Consider the following 24,295-nt stretch of genomic DNA (forward strand, 5'->3'; position numbering starts at 1 on the left):
AAGACATCCAGGTTGAATTGGATTCGCTAAATAAACGTAATGTTTTTGGACCTATAGTCCTTACACCTGAAGGTGTAAAACCTGTTGGATACAAATGGGTTTTTATTCGAAAGCGAAATGAGAAAAATGAAATAGTGAGATATAAAGCTCGACTTGTTGCACAAGGTTTTTCTCAAAGGCCTGGAATTGATTATGAAGAAACGTATTCTCCCGTGATGGATGCAATTACGTTTCGGTATTTGATTAGCTTGGCGGTATCTGAAAATTTAGAAATGCGTCTTATGGATGTTGTTACAGCTTACTTATATGGATCACTTGATAGTAATATATATATATGAAAATCCCTGAAGGATTTAAGATGCCTGAAGCACAAAGTTCAAAACACATGGAATGTTATTCTGTGAAATTACAAAGATCATTATATGGGTTAAAGCAATCAGGTCGAATGTGGTATAATCGACTAAGTGATCACTTGATGAAAAATGGATATGTAAATAATTCAATATGCCCTTGTGTTTTCATTAAGAAAACAACATCCGGATGCGTAATTATTGCTGTATATGTTGATGATTTAAACATCATTGGAACGAATAAGGAAATTCAAGAAGTTGTGTCATACTTGAAGGAAGAATTTGAAATGAAGGATCTTGGAAAAACCAAGTATTGTCTGGGTTTACAAATTGAACAAAAAGAATGTGGAATGTTTGTTCACCAGACAAATTATACAGAAAAGATCCTTAAACGTTTTAATATGGATAAATCAAATCCTTTAAGTACTCCAATGGTTGTTAGATCATTAAACATAAAAAATGATCCATTCCGACCATGTGAAGAAGATGAAGATATTCTTGGTCCAGAAGTACCATATCTAAGTGCTATCGGTGCCCTTATGTATCTTACAAATTGTACAAGGCCTGATATATTTTTTGCCGTAAATTTGTTGGCAAGATTTAGCACATATCCAACAAAGAGACACTCGAACGGAATTAAACATATATTCCGTTATCTACGAAGAACGACAGACTTGGGACTTTTGTATTCAAAAGATGCTAATCCAAGTATAATTGGTTATGCCGATGCTGGATACTTATCTGATCCACACAAGGCACGTTCCCAAACTGGATATGTTTTGACTCGTGGAGGCACTGCAATTTCTTGGCGTTCACAGAAACAAACGCTCGTAACAATTTCATCAAATCATGCCGAGATTATTGCACTACATGAAGCAAGTCGTGAATGTGTGTGGTTAAAATCAATGACCCAACATATCCAAATCTCATGCGGATTATCATTCGACGAGAAGCCTGTGATACTATATGAACATAATGCTGCATGTGTTGCTCAAATGAAAGAAGGATACATAAAAAGCGACAGAACTAAACATATTCCTCCTAAGTTCTTCGCATTCACCAAGGAGCTTGAGAAGAATAAATGTATTGATGTTCGTCACATTCAATCAAGTGAAAACTCATCAGATCTCTTCACAAAGGCACTTCCTACGTCAATATTCAGAAAGCACATATATAATATTGGGATGCGCAATCTACGAAATTTGTGAAGAATTGTTCGTGTCAACATGAGGGGGAGTTTACGTGACTGCACTCTTTTTCCCTTGCTATGGTTTTTATCCCAATGGGTTTTTCCTAGTAAGGTTTTTAACGAGGCAGTATAAAAACACGTAATGAAGACAATCATTATGATCATCATCACAAGAGGGAGTGTTGAAAAATATATTTAAAATGAGTGTATTGAATATTTGAATGTTGAATATTTGAATGTTGAAAATAAGAGTTGTAAATATTGAAAATTAGTGTGTGATGATGTAGGTAATGATGTATTTTATTTTTGGATTATTTGTAAAGATTTCCTATAAATAGATCTCTCATTTGTGAAGAAAATCACAATTGAGTAGAGAGAAAAATATTATAAAGTGTGTAGTTTGGTAAATTTTGAGAGTTTGAGATTTTTACTTTTTACCATAAATTTTTACTTTTTCACAACAAAATGCCCCTATTTTTTGTATTCTATATTCTCTTTATCATTTTTTCTCTAACTTATTGTCAAATTTAACCAATTATCAATTCTTATTAAATTAGGCATAAATTAAGCGTTGCATTTATTCTAAGTATGCATTGCATTAAAATCTTGACTTTATCGTCAAATAATAATAGAAAATTCCAGATATACATTTCATGTTATACTCGAGCTTACATTTTACATGATAAATTTAAAAAGTATCATTGAATCCAATTACATCTTTTTTATTTTTTATATTCTTTATTACCCTTGAAAATGAAAAATTGCATCATGAATGTCACATTATCATATAAAATATTTATGATAAATTAATGGATGCTCTTCCATGCCATGGGAATAAGCTATTTAGTGTACAATTGACGTGCATAAATATTTAGTATTAACTGATATTATATTAGAATTTAGAAAGGTCTAGTCAATTTATTTCACAAAATTTAATAATTTGAACATCTATAAAATCTTCGTGTTGTTTACTTTCTACAAAACTTGTTTTCCGTATTCTAATTTTTCTCACAATGTACTTTTTTCAAGAATATAAAATTATCAACAATAATTTGTATCTAATTTCGAGCAATTTATCTTGACGTTTGTTCCGTTTATATTGCTCCTACACATAATCTGAACACATATGCTCAGGGCATTTTTTTTAAAAAAACATTGATTTGATAATTACACGATAATAACCTATTAATTATTTCGGTTCGCTGATGTGATGTAACCATATTAATTCGTAATTATTACATTGCATTTTCTTTTATTAAAAAATTTGCATACATTTTTTCGAGTATAATTTATGATGGGTGATTTTGATTTCATTTTGTTAGAAAAACTTTTTACAAATTATAAAACAATGATGTTTTGCAAAAATATTACATACATGATGATCACGAAGAACATTTTTGGATGCATTTGGGCATACGGATTTGAAGCAATGAATTTCAAATCAATTTGATTGTCTAGATGAATTTATTTATGCTCGATGAATTTCAAAACCACTCATTTGTTAATCAATGTCGATTTAATTGTAATTGAGATAGTTTTGAAATAATATGATCTGTTCTTAGGTGTGAGCAAGATTTCGGTAAAATCGAACTAACCGACCGAACCCAGTCAATTCGAAAATTCGGTTCGATTACGGTTTTCAAAATTTTGAAATCGGTTAACCGAATTAATCGATATAATAAATAATATTATTTAATAAATTTTTATTTTTTAAATCAATATATATATATATATATATATATATTAATTTTAAAATCAATTTTAATTCTAATATATGGTCTCATTTTTATTTCGCTAATCGAATTTTTCGTTCACTGATTTGGTTCGATCTAGAACCAAACTCATCGAATGCTCACCCCTGTCTGTTCTTGCCAATCAAATCATTTGTCCCGTACAAACATCATTGTGACACAACGAATTAGTCCAAATTGGGTAACCGGGCATTTGCTTGAATCAGGGCATAGGCACGCTTTCATTTCGAAAGAAACTAAAAACGTGTTTTCATTATATTCTTAAACCGTGTCTCTCTATCTCTATGCAACAAAGGGCAGGGGAAAAAAAACTTGGCAGACCCCAATTTCCTCTCTCTAAAGAAACCAAACAAGTCCTAAAAAACATATTCGGAACACCCTCCTTTGTATATCTCTCTCTCTCTAAAAAGTTTTTCCCATTCCTCATCCGCACATCATCGAACACAACACCGCCGAATATAATCCAGTTACGTTTGTTCCTACTTAATCGATTTGATATCCTTAATCCGCTACGCAATCGGCCTGCGGATTGGCGCCTTCAATCTGGTCCCGAGGTCTCGTATCATTCGTGAGCAAAAACCTGAGCATCTGTACCGTTTTGAAAACCTCTGTTTCCCGCCGCCGGATGTACAGTTATTACCCGTAAACAGTCTCCCGTGCTGCGCACGAGTGTAAGCCGTCGCGCGCCACTGGATTGACCGAAATACCCTTGACCGGATTGCTCCAATTTCCCTCCTCCCTTTTTGTTGCGTGTGCTAACTGTGAAGGTTAGTTTTCCGGGAAGGAATTGAACAGTCAGTTCGTCTGTTTCGACCGAGATGAGTTTCAGTTCGAATTAGGGTTTGCTCCCTCGTAGATTTAGGGTTTTTTTTGCATCGGTTTTGGTCGCGGCCTTTCCCTACGTAGTTTCGGCGGATTCCAAGTGTTAAGTGGCCGATCCATGTGTTTCACCTTGATTTTTTTTAAAAAAATTGGATGTCAATTACGTGGGCCATTCTTATAATCATTCAAATTCAAATTAGCGAACACAACTTTCCTTAAACATTCGAAATAAATCTTCTATTTCGATTCATCAGCATCACTACATGCTGTCACACTCGCTTTGTATCGTAATTTTGTGGACAAGTTAATATCATTTCCTTGCTTTCAATTAGCTGGTGATATTCTGCTATTCAATTTTTAGGTACTCGGCCAAAGAAAAGGGCATGTCATTTTTTAGGAATTTTCCAGGTGAAATGACAGAACATATTGAATTGAACGATAAAAACCATTCACAGCAGATGGCAGTTAATAGTAATAGAATACATGAGAATGTAGCCATGAACAACGAGGAAATACCAAAACCTACACCAAGTCACGATAATGGAGAACATGATGGCAAACATTTGAGAGGAGGAGATACACAGTCACCTATGAGAAGAATGGCTGTGGGTGGGAAGTGGGGTTCGAGTTTTTGGAAGGATTGCCAGCCCGCTGCATCACAGTCTGGGGAGGAGTCTAAAAGTGTTGCAGAAGATAAAGGGTCTGATTTGGAGGAATCATCTGATGGTGCAGAAGATAAGATGGAATCTGAAAACTATGATATGAGACAAAAGAAAGTGACTGGCAAGGGATATCAAATTGTTCCTGCAGATGAGATGTTGTCTGACGAGTACTATGAGCAGGATGGAGACGAGCATAGTGATACGCCAAATCGTCGCAGAATTATTAACCAATCAAGTGGGTTTAGTTTGAGGCTGCCGCCTCGACCTGTTTCTTCGAGTGGTATAATTGGGAAATCAAAATTGTCGAAGGCTAACAGGTATGGTCATGAAGATGCTTTCGAAGATGACGACGACGACGACGACAAAGACGGTAATTGTTTTTTCCGCTCTCGAATATTTTTTTATAATTCTATATTTCTGTAATGATTGTGGCCAAAGACTGCTATTTGGCTTGTAGACATCAGTATCATAGTTAATTAGATTTCTTGTTCTCAGGAGATGACCCTGATGATGCTGACTTTGATCCGGATTTTGGAGCCGGTGGCGAGCACTGGGGAACCAAGGTCCTCTATAATACATTGATGTAGCTGATGCCTACTTGCTATAATTGCAATTGTTGTGGCTTAATTGCAGGGCTGAGTGAGTTAATTATATATATATATATATATTTCTGGAACTATAGTATGATTTGGTGGCACTCTGTTGGCTGTCATTATAAAGAAAAGTTATATTGGCCTTACCTTGTGATTGTTATATTGTGGCCATTCTTTGTAGATTCTTTTGGCCTTTATGTTACTTTTATTAGTCACTTTTAAACAAGGCTATTTGCACATCCGAAACATAAAATTATTGTCTGCAAAAGTTGCTCTGGGTCTCTATATTAAAAGTAGCACTTGTCTCATATAGAGGACCTGAGGTATTAATAATTTTTGAAGCAGGTTACATGAAATATTGATTTTTTTTTAATTTGAACGCACTGGGCTATTTACTTCTTTTTTCCTTTCCCCTACTGAAATGGTGACCTTGTTGGTGTGAGGAACATTTATCATTCATGGAGAATGTATCAAATAGCTAGGATGGAACTATGGTGCATACTTAGATGCGTGCAAATAGACAACACAACGTAAGAATAAACCTAGGGTTGGTTGGAATTGTTTTTTACTTGTTAAGAGACTCACATCCGAATTTGTAATTTCCTCACCACTTAAAAAGTTATTTGTAGGATGTATAATGGAAGATGATTATTAAATTTTGTTTCTAAGACTGCTGTAGTGTATATACTATTGGTATAATTATAGTATGCTATTGTGGTTTTCTTATTCTTCTTGTACCGATGCTTTTGTTCTCTACTAACGTGTAATATAGTTTGTTTTGCCTTACATAAGAGCTTAGATGCATGAAGGAAACCTAACGAGTATGGTATGTGGATTAATGGATATGAGGAAATTGATACTTTGTTCACTTAACTAGTATGATAGTGGTATATTGTATATGAGTTTAACTACTTGTGCTTACTACACATGTATATGTGGGGGTGTACGATTTTGATTTTATTGGCTCAAGCTCGAACTCGAACTCGAGTATCAAATTTCAAGCTCGAGCTCGACTCGTGAAAATATCGAGTTACTCGAGCTCAAAAAGCTTAGTTACATAATTTTAGGGTTTAAATTGTTTATTTTACATGGATAAAAATACCTTTAAATTTTATATCTTTTAAAACACAATGATATATAGTTACTTGAGTAGATTGCGAGCTATTCTATTAGAAATAATTAAATAATGAGAGCTATTCTATTAGAAATAATTAAATAATGAGAGCTATTCTCAAGTGAATAATCGAGCTACTCGACTTTTCTCGAGCTCGGGCAAATCAAGCTCGAACTTGATCGAATATTAAATTTCAAACTCGAGCTCAACTCGTGAAAATATCAACTTACTCGAACTCGAAAAGCTCGAAAATGTTAGTAACATAATTTTAGGGTTTAAATTGTGTATTATACGGACAAAAATACTGATAAATTATATATCATTTTAAAAACAATAATATATAGTTACTCGAGTAGTTTGCGAGTTATTTGACTTGAAACAATTAAAACTCGAACTTGTCTCGAGTGAAGAATCGAGTACTCGAACTCGACTCAAACTCGGTCAAATCAAGCTCGAGTCGAGTTTGGACCGAGTTGCTAGACTCGCTTGCACCCTTAAATAAATGAATCCACATCACAGCATGTCTTCGGGACATTTTGAAGAATGGATGTGAGTTGCCTTCCGTCTTGAGAAGACATTGTTTAAGTAGATTACACTTCTCATTTTAAGCGTTCACAATTGCCAAGTTTTGTGTCTGTGCGGCAGTATGTGCATCTTTGTTTTCTAAATCATGATTTTTGTTTCTCTCTCTTTAAATATAAAGTTAAAAGTAATTTTGCTTATTGAGTGGATCTGTTAGTTTTCTGTGTTTTATAGTGACATTGATGGAGCTATGACACAATTGTTCTGTTTGGTATTAGCTAATTAATACGTGTTCAATTCTGCAGCATGTTCCTTTGAAAAAAATAATTTCTGTCCAAGTGTGAGGATGTTCTGTGTTTTACTAGGTATGATGTGATCTTAGGGACTTTTCTTTTCTTATCTCCAGGATAGAGATGAAGATTGGGATGCTGAAGAATCTGATGAAGAAGATAATGTTAAGGATGATGATTTGGATATCTCTGACGACGATGACATCTACATAAAGAAAAATAGGGCCAAGAATTCAGTGAAGGGTGGCCGAACTTTGAAGTCCACCAGGGAAAGATCGCTTGCACCGTCCGCTCGGCGAAAGACAGGCAGAACTGTTATTGAGGAAGATGAAAAGGAATCTTCTGCCGAGTACTCAGAATATTACAGTGATGGTGGTTTTAGAAGTGCAAGGAGAGATCCTACTGCACGTAGAAAGATTGGAGGTTGGTCTGTTTCGATGAAAACTTCTGTTCGGAACAATGAACCACGAACTTCAGGTCGTTCAGTGCGGAAAGTATCATATGTTGAGAGTGATGAAAGTGAAGATCTTGATGAAGGGAAAAAAACACATAAGGTGTGTTAATGTTTTTGAAATCACAGTTAAACACTAGCACAGAAGTTCCTTAAGTGATGGTAAATTATTCTCACTGTTGCATCCATATTTTTTACTTGTTAAAAAATCATTATTTTGTGGTTTTAAGTATTTAGAATTTTAGCCCGGCCATCTAAATTTAAAGACCTTAAGTTGCATTATCAGTTATAGTTAGGCTGATCTAATCTTACCATTTTTTGTGGACCTTGATTATTAATTCATACGGTTGATAGATAGGTAATTTTGGTTTTTTCCTTTGACACTGTTCCATCAGTAGAAGTAATATAGGCTGTTGTAATTTGGTCACAGTGTGTGGAAATTCTGATGATGTTTTCCCCTTCTTCAGAATTTCCTTTCTTTTCACATTATACTGTAGAATCTAAAAAAGGGGGATATGTTTGAGTGAGTCTCATTATACAATATGTTTTTTTTTTCTATTTGGGTATTTCTTTACAATGTTGTTGACATTTACTTAGTTGAACTGTCTTTTTTATCTTCTGAGTGACTTTTCTTGGCTTGTGGAACATGCTAAGCGAACGGCTTTTCTGTTTATCATCTTTCCTTCTTAGAGTTGTCCTCCCTTCCAAAGGATATCTTCATTTGGCTGTTATTAACGAAATGAACGATTTATAGATCGTAGCAGATAGATTTGCTACTTTCACAAACATATAATGGTGAAATCAGCCATCGTTGCATGATTTATTTGATGCACTTCTGTAATGCAATGATCAAATAAATGATGTGGTTAGCAAAAGTAATTCTGTTGTAGTGAGTGGGGACATCATCTGACTTGTATATTCATTATTGCTTTGCTTTTTTGTTTGTTTGTTTGTTTGTTTTTTTTTCTTTCCTTTGTTTTAGATTTGTTAAGATTCATGGATATGTTACTATTTTAGACCTTATTTCATCAAGTTCTTCATGATGTTGTGTTGATCACTATTATATTTTTCAAGGAGGAGATTGAAGAAGATGATGGTGATGCAATTGAGAAGGTATTGTGGCATCAACCAAAGGGTATGGCTGAAGAAGCTTTGAGAAGTAATAAATCAATTGAGCCTGTGGTTTTGAGCTATTTGTTTGACTCAGAGCCAGATTGGAATGAGATCGAGTTTTTAATAAAATGGAAAGGCCACTCTCATTTACATTGCCAATGGAAACCACTCTCTGAACTACAGAATGTAAGATTCTAAAATCAGCTGCTGAAGTAAGACTTACTTGACAGTAAACTCTGGTAGTGAGAGTTAATGTGAACTACTGTTTACAAAGCATTTTCATAAATTGAAAAACATATTGGGTAATTGCAACCCTTAAACATACACCTTTGGCACCGTGTACCGACAACAAATTTGCGCATTGCATCCTGATAGTGTTTTTTAATCGTAAAATATTAATGCATTTCTTTAAATTTCTTAAAACTAAACAAACTTATTATAAATCTTATCATATAATTTATTTCTTGATAATATTTGGCTAGTTAGTAATTATTGTTATAATGTTTCTGCAACTAATTAGTTTGACTGCTAGACTGTATGTTTATTTGAGTAAAGATGAGAGAAATTGTTCAATAGACTTTACAAACAAATAAAATTCAACATTTGATCAACTAGCACACGTTTATAGATGATGTCTTGTATATGCTTTTTTTTAATCTCATAATTTTTAGATCGAGGTTTTATAAATTTTTGTGTGTTTTTACAAATGTCACTGTAATAGAAAGAGAGGGTAGTGAATACAAGGTACATAACAATATTGAGGGTTACGTAAAGTGAATGGATATATGCAAATTTATGATTAAATTCAAATGTCTTAGCTGACATAAATAATTAAATTCAGCTGTGATTTTTATTATTGAATAAAATTATATATTGGATGAAGCATGTATGAGCGCGCACAATTTATTAACCTAATAATCAGACAAATAAAAAAATGAAATGGATTAAAATAATTAGTTGAAAACAATGTTATTATACAGTTTCACTCAATTGTTAGTATTAGTGCAAGAATATAGTTTTTATAAATTTCGAGTTATTTTATTTAGGTTTTAAGACAATATTATTGAACTTATTTTTTTCATTTATTTCAAGTATAAGTGTTTTGACTATTTCTGAAGCGCAATTTTTGTTTTATGGGAGTGCAAAGTGCTTGAATCTAATTTTGGGCTGCATTATGCTAATGGTGTGTATTTAGGTGGTGTAATGTTTTCTTGGTCATCTTTCTGTGACGTCCCGAAGGATGCTTAATATTTTGGTGATTTTTCAGCTCAGTGGTTTTAAGAAGGTTTTGAATTACACCAAAAAAGTGATGGATGAAGTCAAGTATCGGAAGATGTTATCTCGCGAGGAGGTAATATGATGATTATCTTTGTGCCAAATTTGAAATTAATTTATAACTCGGTAACACTAAAGCTATGTGAATATTTTCTGGTAAAAAGCTGTCCCTTGTATTTTTGTGGGGGCATGACCTTGGGTGAATGAGCATTTTACATAGAGGATTAAAAATGTATTTAGATGGAAAGCTTGTCTGAAGTTGGGAGAATATACTTGATTGCTTTCAATGTGATTATGGATCTAACAATTCTTTGTTGTGATGTTACTAAATATTATGAATATGGGTTTTTCTTGTAAGATTACAACAAATTATTTTGACGTGGACTTGAAAATTTTCACTGTTGATGCATGTGCTATCATTTTCCTCTGCCATCATGAAGGCACAGGGCATCTACCCTGTGCCAGCTTTCTTAGTTTATTCATGGACTCTCACTGTAATATGTGGCTAGATTGAGGTAAATGATGTGAGCAAGGAAATGGACCTGGACATTATCAAACAAAACAATCAGGTTACTTTTCACCCTTTTATATTTTGGGGTTTTATTCCTTCATACACCATGAACTTGTTATTTTGCTTACATTCATGTTACAAGCCTCGTGTTTGGTTTTGAAATTCATACTTAGGTGGAGAGAGTGATTGCTGCCAGGGTCGCCAAAGATGGTTTGGGTAATGTGGTACCAGAATATTTGGTCAAGTGGCACGGACTCTCATATGCTGAAGCTACTTGGTAATTCCCACTTAATTTAAATGTGCCTCCATGTGCTTGACTTCTCGTAGTATGATGAGATCTGTATTAACCTGTGTGAAGTCTATTTTTAAGGTGTGAAATAATATATCATCAGCTATTTTTCATGTTAATTTATGTAGTTGTTCCAAATGAGATCTTGAAGTTCTGCTGCATTGTGTCTTATTGCAGGGAGAAAGATGTTGATATTTCATTTGCCCAGGATGCTATTGATGAATACAAGGTATGACTTCATATGACATTCTCTTAGGAATTGCCTTTTTAATGATCTTTTAAGCATCAAACAGTTTACTTTTGTTTTATTCTAATAATTTACAAAGTTTGCCAAGTTTCTTAAAACGAACCTACCATCTTACAGATTTATTTATTTTTTCTTGCATGAAATTTTGTTTTGCATGGAGTGATGTTATTTTGTTTTATAAGCTTTGTTACTGTGCTTTGAAGGACTTATCTAGCCATGCGTCCAATCAATTGTTTGATTGGATCAGTCTATGAAAGAAATAGAGTAGTTCCATTTTTTTTGGCTTTATAATTCTAATTTAGTGTCCCAGAACTGTGATCAGTCTAATCATGGCTATCTTCTTATCAAGTTACTTTTTCTTGTTTTTCTTACCCTATGTGTAGACATATAAATATTTTTTCCTCAAGTTTTATTATGTACTTTGTTTTAATTTGATCCAAGATCTTCTGTGTGGTTAGACTGGTCTGCCTTGCCAATTTATATGCCATACATTTAAGTATCAAATATTTCCTTTGAATTTGTTCAACTATTGAATTGATGTCCCGAGTGTGCCATTAGTTTATACTTTATCAAGATCATGATCTTTTCATGGAAGCAGGTTCGCGAGGTCGCCATTATGGTGCAAGGGAAGACTGTTGACTTCCAGCGGAAAAAAAGCAAAGGTTTGTTATTACACTTATAAATTCTCACATTTCTGCTCTGGTAGACACTTTGATGTTATCAATGATTTGTTGTATGAAACGAATATAGCAGATTTTCTATGAGCTTTGTGGCATCATATAGATGAAAGAGTGAAGTTTCTCAGAGGACTGAATGTTCCATCTCGTCCTGTTGTTTTCTTGTATTTTATCTTACTTGGTATTGTTGTCTACTGTACTTTTATTTTTATATCATAAAGATAAAGATTGTTCCACTCTCTCAGGAAGTCTTAGGAAGCTTGATGAGCAGCCTGAGTGGTTGAAAGGGGGAAATCTTCGAGATTACCAGCTTGAAGGTTTGAACTTTTTAGTTAACAGGTGCGAACTTGGTTCAAGTTGGATTATTTGCTGCAGCTATCTTATCATGTTTCAATCATTTGTATTTCTCGCAAAGCTGTGCTGATCAGTTTCTCTTTTGCAGCACAGCTGGAGAAATGATACAAATGTAATATTAGCTGATGAAATGGGGCTTGGAAAAACTGTCCAGTCAGTTTCGATGCTTGGATTTTTGCAGGTACTTAAAACTTATCATGCTAGTAAATTTGAACTTTTCAAATGTATGGCAGCTATTCTTTCCTGATTGTTTCTGCAGAACTCTCAGCAAATTCCAGGACCATTTCTTGTCGTCGTTCCATTATCTACATTATCGAATTGGGCAAAAGAATTTAAAAAGTGGTTGCCAGAAATGAATGTTATTATTTATGTTGGAACTCGTGCTAGCCGTGAGGTTGGGAAGTTCTTTCTCTTCTAGATATATTTTATACTCGCTATGAAGTGCATTTCAACGCTTATACAATAACATGTTGATGCTGTTGCATGGTTGATTCTGATTTATTTATACTGTTTTTTGTAATCATGCATGCTTGTGATTATTGGAGCTTTTGAGGTTCCTTTATATTTATGTTTCTAGATTTGTTATTGTTTTTAATTGATTCTACTCTTCATACGAAGGAATAATGTATCGGATTCTTGAGGAATGACATGCTTTGCTTACATCCTCATGATTTTCTTTGACTTTGATTAGAATGTGGATCCCGTTCTTGTTTTGATGGGGAATCTTCACCATTTTTTGAATTTAGTTCTATCTTTATGTTTCTTGTTCTGCAATTTTTAACTTTTTAGTTTTTCATTACTGGTTTACGAACACATTCTTTCCAAATGTGTTTTGATTTGGTAGCTTCAGCAGTTGTTCGTTGAAGATGTTTCTAATGTCTCTCAGTGGACTCCAATTTCATGATCAAATCATATATTGGTTCGAATCTGTAAAGGGATATTCTTGATGAACTGCAGATTGCCATTTCCCGCTTCTGGAAGTCATTACTTGATAACACTATTATTGCCATCTTCATCACCAATTCATCTATATTTTGTTTTAACTAGTTGAAAATTAAAATTATTTAAGTGATTAAAATATGGGTTGACTATGAGGAGGTAAGTTTTGAACCAGCTGTTTTGTGGATGATAATCTGACCTGCTGCACTTCGCTTGAACATCAAGGTCAATTCTCATTGTCCCCTAAAACGTTAGATTGATCTGCATCAATTCTGTTTTTTGGTATTTTTTTCGGAAAAAATTGCACGTCGGCATTTTCTTTAACATGTCTTAGGATTATTCTCATAAAAACAAAGTCTGTAAGTATGTTATTAAACTTGTGTTTTGACCTGCATTACTAGGGCAGTGCTTGTTTGAAATTTAACCATTTGGGAAGGGAATCAGTGATCTGGTCTGAAGCTTCAAAGAAGTCTGATTAGATTATTCTGTGAAATTATCCTTAAAAAAAGTTATTTTTGTCTTTTCTAATGGTCTTCGTGCAATTGCAGGTGTGTCAGCAATATGAATTTTACAATGATAAAAAAACAGGCAGAGTCACACAATTTGATACCTTGTTAACTACATATGAGGTTTTATTGAAAGATAAAGCCGTCCTCTCAAAAATCAAGTGGAACTATCTTATGGTTGATGAAGCCCATAGGCTAAAGAACAGCGAAGCTTCATTGTATACTTCACTATCAGTATGGCAAATTTAATGATCAAAGTTACTGCTTTGGCTCTCATATTGTACCTTTAAATAGTTTGTTTAACAACGGTCTTTGATTTTTTTCACAGGAATTCAGCACGAAGAACAAGTTGCTAATCACTGGCACCCCGTTGCAAAACAGTGTTGAAGAGCTGTGGTAATTAGTTCATATTAATAAATAACTATGATAATCATGCCTCGGTATGCATTAAATTGATTCTCTCCTGAAGTGGTATTTCTCTCAATATATGGGTCTTCGTTGATACAGAAGCTCACCTCTTATACTATACCCTCCGATTTTCTGTCTTCCCTGACATTTAATTTGGCGCGTTCCCTATTCAAAGAACTGTCCTAGAAAAAACCTGTCCTTGAAAAAAAAACTTTTTAGAAGGTTGGGCAGATTTTTTTGAGAAAGCAGTTATAATTTTTTTCATTTATTTTTATCTATATTTTAGTGTATGCAAGGTTCTAAAATTCGCTAGCGCCAGACCAACAATTAGCAGCTAGGCCGCCTAGGCACCACTAGACGGATTTCACGGTATCAACATAATAAGATGAAGTTTGGTTTGTGTTAGGGCAATTCAACAAATCATATTTTTTGTTGGACTTTGGTATAGGGTCTATAAAAAAAATAATTTATCATTTTTTAATTTAAATTGAAAGCCCAAAAGGCTTTTCAAAAATAAAATAAAAATTAATTAATTTTTGGCCACCGAGCCGCCTAAATGGCGACTAGCGCCTAGGCCGATTTTTGGAACATTGGTGTATGGTGCTTGTTGGATGTTACATTGTGCTAGATATGTTTTAATGACACTATTTTTGTTATACGACACTAAAATCTACGACTACATGTTTAATGTAAAAATGTCAGGGCTTTGCTCCACTTTCTTGATCCTGATAAGTTTAAGGTGAAGGACGACTTTGTGCAGAAGTACAAGAATCTTAGTTCTTTTAATGACATGGAGGTAAGAGATTTTCTTGTTTCTCCCTTTGTTGCTTTTCTACCTTTTTTTTTTTTTTTTTTTTTGTATTTTGGTTTGTCACTGTGTGTTTATTGCCATTATGTGGTTGTATTCTTTTCACTCTACATAGCTTGCTAATCTTCACATGGAATTGAGACCCCATATTCTTAGAAGAGTTATAAAAGACGTAGAGAAGTCTTTGCCTCCAAAGATTGAACGCATACTTAGAGTTGAGATGTCCCCACTGCAGAAACAGTACGCCCCTTTTGAACCACATTTTTTGTTTGCTTGAAAGATTACCATGACAACATCGTTACTTTCTATTGCCAATGGTTTTTTTTATAAGGTACTACAAATGGATTTTGGAACGCAACTTCCATGATTTGAATAAAGGGGTCCGAGGGAATCAGGTTAGTGTTCGTAAAGTTTCCTTGAATTGTTAGGAGAATTGTTGATTTGAAGCACTTTGTTGGATTTTTATTACTTTTTTATCTGGTTATATTTTTATACCAGTACATTGCTACCATAACCCAAGACTCCTCACTTCGAATGAATCTCGACAGGAATTGGGAAAATAATTTATTGTCTCTTCAATGAAAAGATATCATTAATTGGATCGTGTCAATATATGTTTGTTGGTTTTCTTCTATGTGAAGACTGCTATGACAAGAAGTATATTGATCCCCAAAGTCTTGCAGGTTTCGCTTTTAAATGTTGTGGTGGAGCTGAAGAAATGCTGCAATCATCCATTTTTGTTTGAAAGTGCCGACCATGGTTATGGTGGGGATGCAAATTTTCTTGGTAGCTCTAAACTGGAACGAATAATTCTAAGCAGTGGGAAGCTCGTCCTGCTTGATAAGCTGCTCAACAGGTTGCATGAGACAGGTCACCGTGTTTTGATATTTTCTCAGGTATGTGGAATTTTGTTATGTCGAACTAATACATTGACACAAATAGTTCATGTATCTCGCTGCTGCTATCAGTAAATATAATACTGTTTTTTCCTTTGCAATATTTTTCCTGTGTTACTTGTGTTTATGTTGGAACATAAAACGAACTGTGGAGTGGCTGAAATTGAAGACATGCTTAAAATAACTTTTTTATCTAAAAATCTTTTCGAGCTTCGTCATGTCATGTCATTTATGATGGAAAACCTGTACCTGATTTGTCTTATCCTCATCGAGGTACCTGTTATTTTTAAGCAGTTGCAGCCTACAAAAACACAGATACATCCCCATATAAATCAACCAAAATTGGATGCAACTTGTTGCCATATTTTTTAAGTATTTCTGTTTTAATTTTTTAGTACTTTTATTTTTGATACCCTCGTTGAGAATAAGTATAAATTCACCGGTAGGCGCTGTAGGATTGTGAAAATGTATACTTCTGACCAAGTCAACAGCTGATATTCTGTGTGTGAAATGCTTAGAAATGCATTGTGAAAGTTTACTTGTGAGGATAAATGAATTTTGTTTCCTTCATCTCATGGGGCACTTTCTCTTGGCCCTCCTCTTTATCCAGTTATACCTTCCACACGATCATTTCAGGTGGCCTTAGTGCTCAAGTGGGTGAACTTTTGATTGAGTAGGACATTTTGGTTAGTCTGACAGAGGATCGAGTCGATGTTCTCCAGCACTTACAATCATGTATACAATTTTTCCGATCCCCATAGCCTTCCTCTATGGGGCGTGAGTGTGTTGTTGTGTAAATTTAAAGATTGAGGTGCAGTTATTTGAATGTTGAGTTACATTCTTGTCGACAACTTGCTGGAGTTCGTTCCAGTGACTGTCATGGCTTTGATGGTTAACTACGTAGATTGGACTTTCAAAATTCATGCCTCAGTAGAATAAAATCGACTAATGTTTTTTTTTATCACAGATGGTAAGGATGTTGGATTTACTGGCTGAATATTTATCAATCAAAGGATTCCAATTTCAAAGGCTTGATGGTAGTACAAAGGCCGAGTTGCGTCAGCAGGCTATGGATCATTTTAATGCTCGTGGGAGTGAGGATTTCTGTTTTCTTCTTTCCACACGTGCTGGTGGATTGGGTATTAATCTTGCGACTGCTGACACCGTCATTATTTTTGATTCTGATTGGAATCCACAAAATGATTTGCAGGTTTGTGAAAGTTTATTGCACTCCTGCTCTATATATTCTATGAGTTGTTTGTTTGCAATAATATTTTAGTTTCGGTTTGGTTAATTAAGGCCATGAGCCGAGCTCATAGAATTGGGCAACAAGAAGTGGTGAACATTTACCGATTTGTTACAAGCAAGAGTGTTGAGGAAGATATCTTGGAGAGGGCGAAGAAAAAGATGGTAAGCTTTATGTGGAAGTTTTTACTCTGGATGTTATACTTATTTTTTTTGGGTGTGTACGCTTCTCAAAACTTGGTCACTTTTACTTGTGCATAATGTGGATTTTACATCTTTGCTTGACTTCTAATTTTTTTTTTAGGTTTTGGACCACCTAGTTATTCAAAAACTGAATGCTGAAGGTAGACTGGAGAAAAAGGAGTCGAAGAAAGGGAGTTCATTTGATAAAGTACGTTTGTGAACTGAACCACTCGTATTGATCTTTCTATTGTTGTAATCATGTGTGCGTTGTGATTTTTCCGTACTGCTTTCTATGGAGTATATTTGATCTGTGTCTGTGGGTTCCTATCTTACTATTTGTCGTGTAGAGTGAGCTTTCTGCAATTCTGAGGTTCGGGGCCGAGGAACTTTTTAAGGAAGACAAAAATGATGAAGAAAGCAAGAAAAGACTTTTGAGTATGGATATTGATGAGATTCTTGAAAGAGCGGAGAAAGTTGAAGACAAAGCAGCTGAAGGAGAAGGGAACGAACTGTTGAGTGCTTTTAAGGCAAGTTTATTTGAACTCTTTTTTTGAGCAGTTGATTATTGCACATTCCTTTTTTAGTATTTTATGACACCCATTACTTTTTGTCACTGAAATCAGGAGAGAGTCTCAATCTTCTTGATTGATCTGCCTTGCTTTACTTCAAAGTCTTTTCTTCTAAAATATGCAAAATTTGATTTTATCTTTGAATTTTTCTCTCATTTACTGTGTTTTCTGATCACCTTATGTAGGTGGCCAATTTCAGTAGTGCTGAAGATGATGGGACATTTTGGAGTCGCATGATAAAGCCTGAAGCTATCTCGCAAGCCGAAGTATGCAAGTCACTCTGATGCATGCATATTGATTATTTTAACTATTTTCGAATGATGAGTTTTTTGGTGTTCTATCTATCTTCTAGGATGCTTTAGCTCCACGAGCAGCTCGAAATATTAAAAGCTATGCAGAGGCTATACCACCTGAAAGGATTAACAAACGGAAGAAGAAGGGTGTGGAGCCCCAGGATAGACTTTCAAAACGTCGGAGAGCTGATTCTGGTTATTCTCTTCCTGTGCTTGAGGGTGCTACTGCTCAAGTAAGAGGATGGTCTCATGGAAACTTACCCAAGAGAGATGCAACCCGGTTTTTCCGAGCGGTAAAGCTAATATCATTTGGTAGTCTAGACATGGCTTTATACATAAAGATACTTGTGTGGGTAAAAAAAAATAAGAAAGATAATTTCGTTTCCTATACTTTTCCAGGGTCAATCCTGTTCCTTACTCTTGTTCTTTTATATATTACAATTACACTTGTTCTTTTATATATTACAATTTACAATGAGGAAACCCTTAACATCCCCCCCTCTTTTTTTGATAGGTAAATAATATTCACTTATAAAAAATATTTAGAAGTACACTGAGCATATAACCCAGTGATTACAGTCAAATCATTTACACCCTCTTCTCCTTTTAAGTAGCTGGTTTCTTTTGCTATTAATTGCATGAGTGAGAAATGACTCATTTCCTTGCGGATTCAATCATCATTTTCTTGTCCTCGTGACATTTGAATATTGACACTCATTATGAACGAGGCAAAGAGAGACCAATTTCTTTATTTTGGCACTATTAAACTTGTAATCTATGTTGAAAACATTAGATATTGTGCTTGTTAACTAGATCCCTAGTTCACCTACTTACCCATCACGTTTTTTTGGTTCTCTATCCATTTGTTTGAGATGTGTTTATCTTGTTAATCTCCTGTGTTATGCGAGTTTACTGCCCAAGTACTTGGATTATGATTTTGTTGTGTGTGCATGCTTGCTGGCATAGTAAGTGTGAGGTTTTTCAATTGATTCATTCTTTTCTCGAGGTAGATTTTATGTCGAGCCTGTCAATTTCATTGAATCCTGTATAATTCAGGAGTTATGTATGCCAAGCTTGATAGAATCAGTTCTCTGGTAGTTTTAACTATTATTGAGTATCAAGGGTTGGTAAGAAGAATTTTTTGTATTTCGAACTTGGAAGTTATTATATTCGTCGTTTTCTAAAATCAAGAGATAAGATAAATGAAATAGTAAGTAATTTTTGTTGGAGGATTGTTGAAAGTATGTCAGATGTCTTTTAAGAATTTAAAAAATTAATCAAATATTTAGGCTTTTGAATATTTCGGTCTGATAAAAACTAATGAGATGCTACTAGTGTTTTTCTTCTTTTTGAGTGGATAAGTATTTCAAATCTCTCCCTTCCAAATCATCTTTTCCTTAGTCTTTTGTTCCTTTTGTCAATTGCATAACCTTTCTCTTACCAATGGCTTCAATCAGGTTAAGAAATTTGGAGATGATAGCCAAATAGGATTGATCGCGTTAGAAGTTGGTGGAGTAGTTGAAGCTGCTCCAATGGAGGCACAAATTGAGCTTTATGATGCTTTGATTGATGGATGTAGAGAAGCAGTTAAAGGAGAGACACTTGATCCAAAGGTTTGTGCCTTGTCATTTATCTGCTGTTTCGCGGGTTTTATCAGTACTCCCCTAATGGAGCTGAAACTTGTATCACTATATCCTTAGGGGCCTCTATTGGATTTTTTTGGCGTGCCTGTAAAAGCTGATGAAGTTTTATGCCGTGTTGAAGAACTTCAACTTCTTGCCAAGAGAATTAGCCGCTATGTCGATCCTATTTCTCAATTCAGAGCACTTGCGTATCTCAAACCTGCCACATGGTCTAAAGGCTGTGGTTGGAATCAGAGTGAGTGAATATTTCTTTGCTGTTTTGCTAGTCTATTTATTCCTTTCCAACGTAGCTTAATTTTATTAAATACCGTTTGGGAAGGGTTTGTTTGTTTTATTTCGCTTATTATGGAGAAATGTTGTTCCAGATGTTAAATGGTTTTGTAACTTTTCCCTATTTGTACCTTTAGAGGATGATGCAAGGTTGCTGCTTGGTATTCACTATCATGGATTTGGCAATTGGGAAAAGGTTAGATTAGATGAAACACTTGGCCTTACTAAGAAGATTGCTCCTGTTGAACTTCAACATCATGAGACTTTCTTACCTCGAGCTCCCCAACTGAAAGAACGAGCAGCACAACTTCTGGAAATGGTAGGTTGAATATTTTCAATAACCTTAAGTCCCCATGTCTCAAGATAATTTTTGAATTTCTGTTGTTTTGTTCTTGCTGCGGTTTTATCGAATCAAAAGCTCATCACTGAGAAATAATTTCCCAGCCTAAATTTTCAATTAGAACCTGCAATTCTGTAAATATGTTGATTTACCTTCTTCGCTCGCATCTCAAGGAAAATATTCTCTACCTATAGAATACTGCAGCACAGGAGCTATTATGGGATTGGGGAGGATCATTTGGGGCGCTATTTTGCTTATTATTATCTATCATCACTCCAATCTGGTTGGCTATCGATTTATTTATTGCTTTGCATAATCCGCTTTCAGGAAGTTGCAGCTGTTGGTGGGAAGAATTCTAATGCAAAAGTGGGCCGTAAAAATGCAAAAAAACAGAAAGAAACACTTCCCTTGTCGCATGGAAAAGGCAGACCAGGGAAATCTGATTCTCCCGGGAATGTTCGAACCAACAAAAGTAGAGCTATGAAATCCCAGAAGATTGAAACATTAGTGAAAGAGGAAGGTGAAATGTCTGATAATGAAGAAGTTTATGAGCAATTTAAGGAAGTAAAGTGGATGGAATGGTGTGCGGATGTCCTGATAGAGGAAGGGAAGACTTTGAGAGGTCTCCAAAAACTTCAGTCTATTAGTGCAACCCTACCCAAAGAGAAGGTTTGCTAATCACAAGCTTTTACATATCTTTTATTGCTATAAATTTATTGGTAATTTTGAACTTTGTGTGATTATTGCAACGTAGGTGCTTTCCAAAATTAGGAATTACTTGCAGCTTCTTGGTCGGAGGATTGACCAGATTGTTTCAGACTATGAGCAGGGGCCTTATAAGCAAGAAAGTAGGTCTTCGTATCTATATATCCTTCCTTTTTTATGCTGTGCTCATCCATTGCTCGCTCTGAGTCATGGATGTGTACTTGCATTCAGAGGTTGGGGGAAGGGGAGAAGGGGGCCTAAACGTGGGATCAGGAAGGAACTGTTTTAGGAAGGGAAAAAATAGGTGGTAATGAAATAACGGATGGATAGATGTCCTATGGCTGACTTCTGTACTTCCGGACAGAAACATTAAACAGATATATTTCCTTTTGCAGGGATGACCACACGGTTATGGAATTATGTATCTACGTTTTCAAATATGTCTGGTGAGAAGCTTCAACAAATTTATTCCAAACTTAAACAGGAGCAACATGTTACTGGAGTGGGACCATTTCACATCAACGGTCAAGCTGCAGCATTTATGCAGAGGGATCTTGACGTGGGTAAATTTGAGGCTTGGAAACGGAGAAAAAGAGCTGAGACAGATGCTTCTCATATTCAGAATCCATATCAAAGATCCACAGGTAATGGGACGCGATTACCTGATCCAAACTCTTCTGGGATTTTGGGACCCCCGCCATCTGATGGCAGACAATTTAGTATTGGACGGCCTTATAGAATGCAGCCGGCTGGCTTTCCTTCAAGGCAAGGTTTCTCATCTGGTACCAAATAAATGTGACAGGACATTTGTGAATGCTAGAGGACTCCAATTGTAGAGCAAGGCCAACTCATTATTTCCAATTGCTTTATCTGCTCTGGAGGTCTTTGCTGTCTGATTTTGTTACCATTGAGAAGAACAATTTTTTAGAATCTTCTCCGAGCTTAGTTGGATCTCTTCATCTGAAGATACTTAGAAATACTAGACAGCACCGGTTTGGGCAAGTGAAAGCAAAACAGTCGTGTACATCACCTAATGTTGTGAGGATGGCATGAGAAAGCAACATTCCTCGAAGATGGAAATCCTCTATTAAAATAACTTTACTTCTGTTTTTTTTCATATATGAACGAGGATACTAATTTTTTTCACATATATAGCGCATAGTCTAAAGGACACGTAAACTATTCGTGATACATCGTACAAGGACATTTTGTACTTGTGACACTTTATTAAGTGTAAATCAAAGTTTTGTTTGTTTACTAAATTCTTATCAATACTAGTTTTAAAATTACATATTTAGTTTCAGTTTATTGTTATGTGGTTTCTTCTATGTGACCTAGAGTTGATGCTAGATACATATGGTCTTTACCGCGTCATTAAAGTTCATGCCTGCAATGGTTCTAGTTTGAATGATGTGTATACATAGGGATTTTGTTAGTCGACTTGCCTATTCGTTTTTTCCTTTATGGTGATTAGGATTTCCAGTTTGCAGAGGATGATCACATATTGCTGTGCAACTTCTTACAGGTAAACTTGAACGAGAATTTCGGTTTTGCACCTACATTATAACTGTATTTTGTCAAACGTTTACTTTACTGAGATCTAACAGTTGATTGGGATCACTATCGGGAGTTAGCGGAATTGATCTGATGAGACCTCGCTTCTGTTTTGATGAGGTGATTTTGTGCCAGAATATTTTGAGGTCGTCTTTCTAGGTGATAAGCTTTAGCATACTTTTGTATGCTAAACGTTTGTCCTTAAAAAGAACATTAAATTAGAAGTTTGAACTTATTGCACGCTACTTGTGTTGTATATTCTGAATCTTTCTATATTTTTTGTTTGATTTCGTTGTGGATAAGGCCTGTGACTGGAATCATTGTCAATGCCTAGCAAGAAGGATTGAGATTTGGAACTGTGATTCTTTCATATATATAACCTAATACATTTTCCAACGTTTTCGTAAAAATGATCATTTTGCTTATTTCTTAAAATATTCACTTGTTCAAATAAAGTTGTTCTTTTTGTTTTTTCCACTTTTTTTTTTTTTTTTTTAACTTCTATGTGTTATCATATAATAATTCAGAACTATGATAGAACCAATTTCTTTTTTTCACTTGGCTCATTTCGAGTAATAAATTATTGCGTGATGTATGAATGTCAATTAAAACTCAACTTCTAACCCGAAAAAAGTAATAAGAGAACTTTCGTCCACAAATCACACGTGAAACTATCTTTAATTTTGCACGCTTCTTCTGGAATGAAATAAAATCTTGCTCGTCATCACCACTTGATCCATCTAAAATTATTCATTTCGTAGTTAATCATTAGGAGGACAAACAAGGCCCATCTCAATTTTACATAGTATAGTGGCAAATAAACTTACAATTGGTTGGTTTGACAGCCTCACATAAAAGATATTGTACCGAAAATTTTGAAAATACAACAAAACGAAACGGAATCCTTGGTGTGACTTGCTTTACCATAGGAACAAGTTGTGGTGCAAAACCCTCTATCTCTTTATCTTTCAGTATAGTTTCCCACCTCAGCACGAATCCTTCTACCACTTTACCTTTCAATTTGGCCCCTTAATTATTTATACTTTGTATTTTTGACACTCCCACCTTCTTGTTTTCATTTTAGGTGGTACTAATTTCCTTGTAGCATTGTGATAAGGTAACAAGAAATTTCAAGCTTGCAGCGTGGAATATATCCATTTCTTGACCATTTCCGTCCAATCGTCCGACAAAAGAGCAAGTGAAAGAGAACTAATAACAACTGGGCAAAAACTTGTGTGAGACGGTCTCACGGATCGTATTTTGTGATAAGGTCTCACGGGTCGTATTTTGTGATACAAGTTTCTTATTTGGGTCATTTATGAAAAAATATTACTTTTTGTGCTAAGAGTATTACTTTTTATTTTAAATATCGGTATGATTGACCCGTCTCACAGTCGTGAGACCGTCTCACAAAAGATCTACTCTAAAAATTGTTATTTGAGTAACATGTTACGAAATTCATAAGCCAATTAATTATATTGATTTTGTGAACCCGGCTATTGAAGAAATGAGAAGTTATTATTCACATATATTTATCAAGTTATTATTCATATATATTGATGAATATTTATCTTTTGACATATTTTTGGAATAGTATCTTAAATATAATATCAAGATTTCCCATACACCCTCAAAGCATTTCAATAAATTCTTATTAGTAGGGATGACAATGGGCCGGGGCGGGGGCGGGTTTGCCATCCCCATCCCTATCCCCGAATTCCATCCC

The 24,295-nt window shown here is 34.9% G+C and overlaps 1 protein-coding gene across 2 annotated transcripts; it reads left to right on the forward strand.

Annotated features, from left to right (window-relative positions):
- The first annotated feature begins 3,595 nt into the window (after positions 1 to 3,595).
- Positions 3,596 to 22,287, forward strand: LOC142547389 (protein CHROMATIN REMODELING 5-like). Of its 2 annotated transcripts, none has more exons than XM_075655663.1 (31): positions 3,596 to 4,057; positions 4,474 to 5,144; positions 5,270 to 5,337; positions 7,410 to 7,847; positions 8,816 to 9,043; positions 10,125 to 10,208; positions 10,642 to 10,701; positions 10,817 to 10,920; positions 11,110 to 11,161; positions 11,778 to 11,841; positions 12,102 to 12,195; positions 12,304 to 12,391; positions 12,470 to 12,604; positions 13,698 to 13,889; positions 13,984 to 14,051; positions 14,766 to 14,859; positions 14,987 to 15,111; positions 15,203 to 15,266; positions 15,555 to 15,767; positions 16,735 to 16,977; positions 17,067 to 17,177; positions 17,317 to 17,403; positions 17,543 to 17,722; positions 17,950 to 18,030; positions 18,117 to 18,350; positions 19,515 to 19,670; positions 19,758 to 19,935; positions 20,108 to 20,289; positions 20,638 to 20,979; positions 21,065 to 21,158; positions 21,411 to 22,287. In XM_075655663.1, exons 2-31 carry the CDS (start codon positions 4,496 to 4,498, stop codon positions 21,806 to 21,808), a joined length of 5,106 nt encoding a protein of 1,701 aa, XP_075511778.1. In that variant the 5' UTR covers positions 3,596 to 4,057; positions 4,474 to 4,495; the 3' UTR covers positions 21,809 to 22,287. The 2 variants fall into 2 exon arrangements, with proteins under 2 accessions (XP_075511778.1, XP_075511788.1); XM_075655673.1 differs by having other exon boundaries at positions 8,819 to 9,043.
- Positions 22,288 to 24,295: the final 2,008 nt, after the last annotated feature.

This window comes from Primulina tabacum, chromosome 1, assembly GCF_025594145.1.
Source record: "Primulina tabacum isolate GXHZ01 chromosome 1, ASM2559414v2, whole genome shotgun sequence".
Lineage (NCBI taxonomy): Eukaryota > Viridiplantae > Streptophyta > Magnoliopsida > Lamiales > Gesneriaceae > Primulina > Primulina tabacum.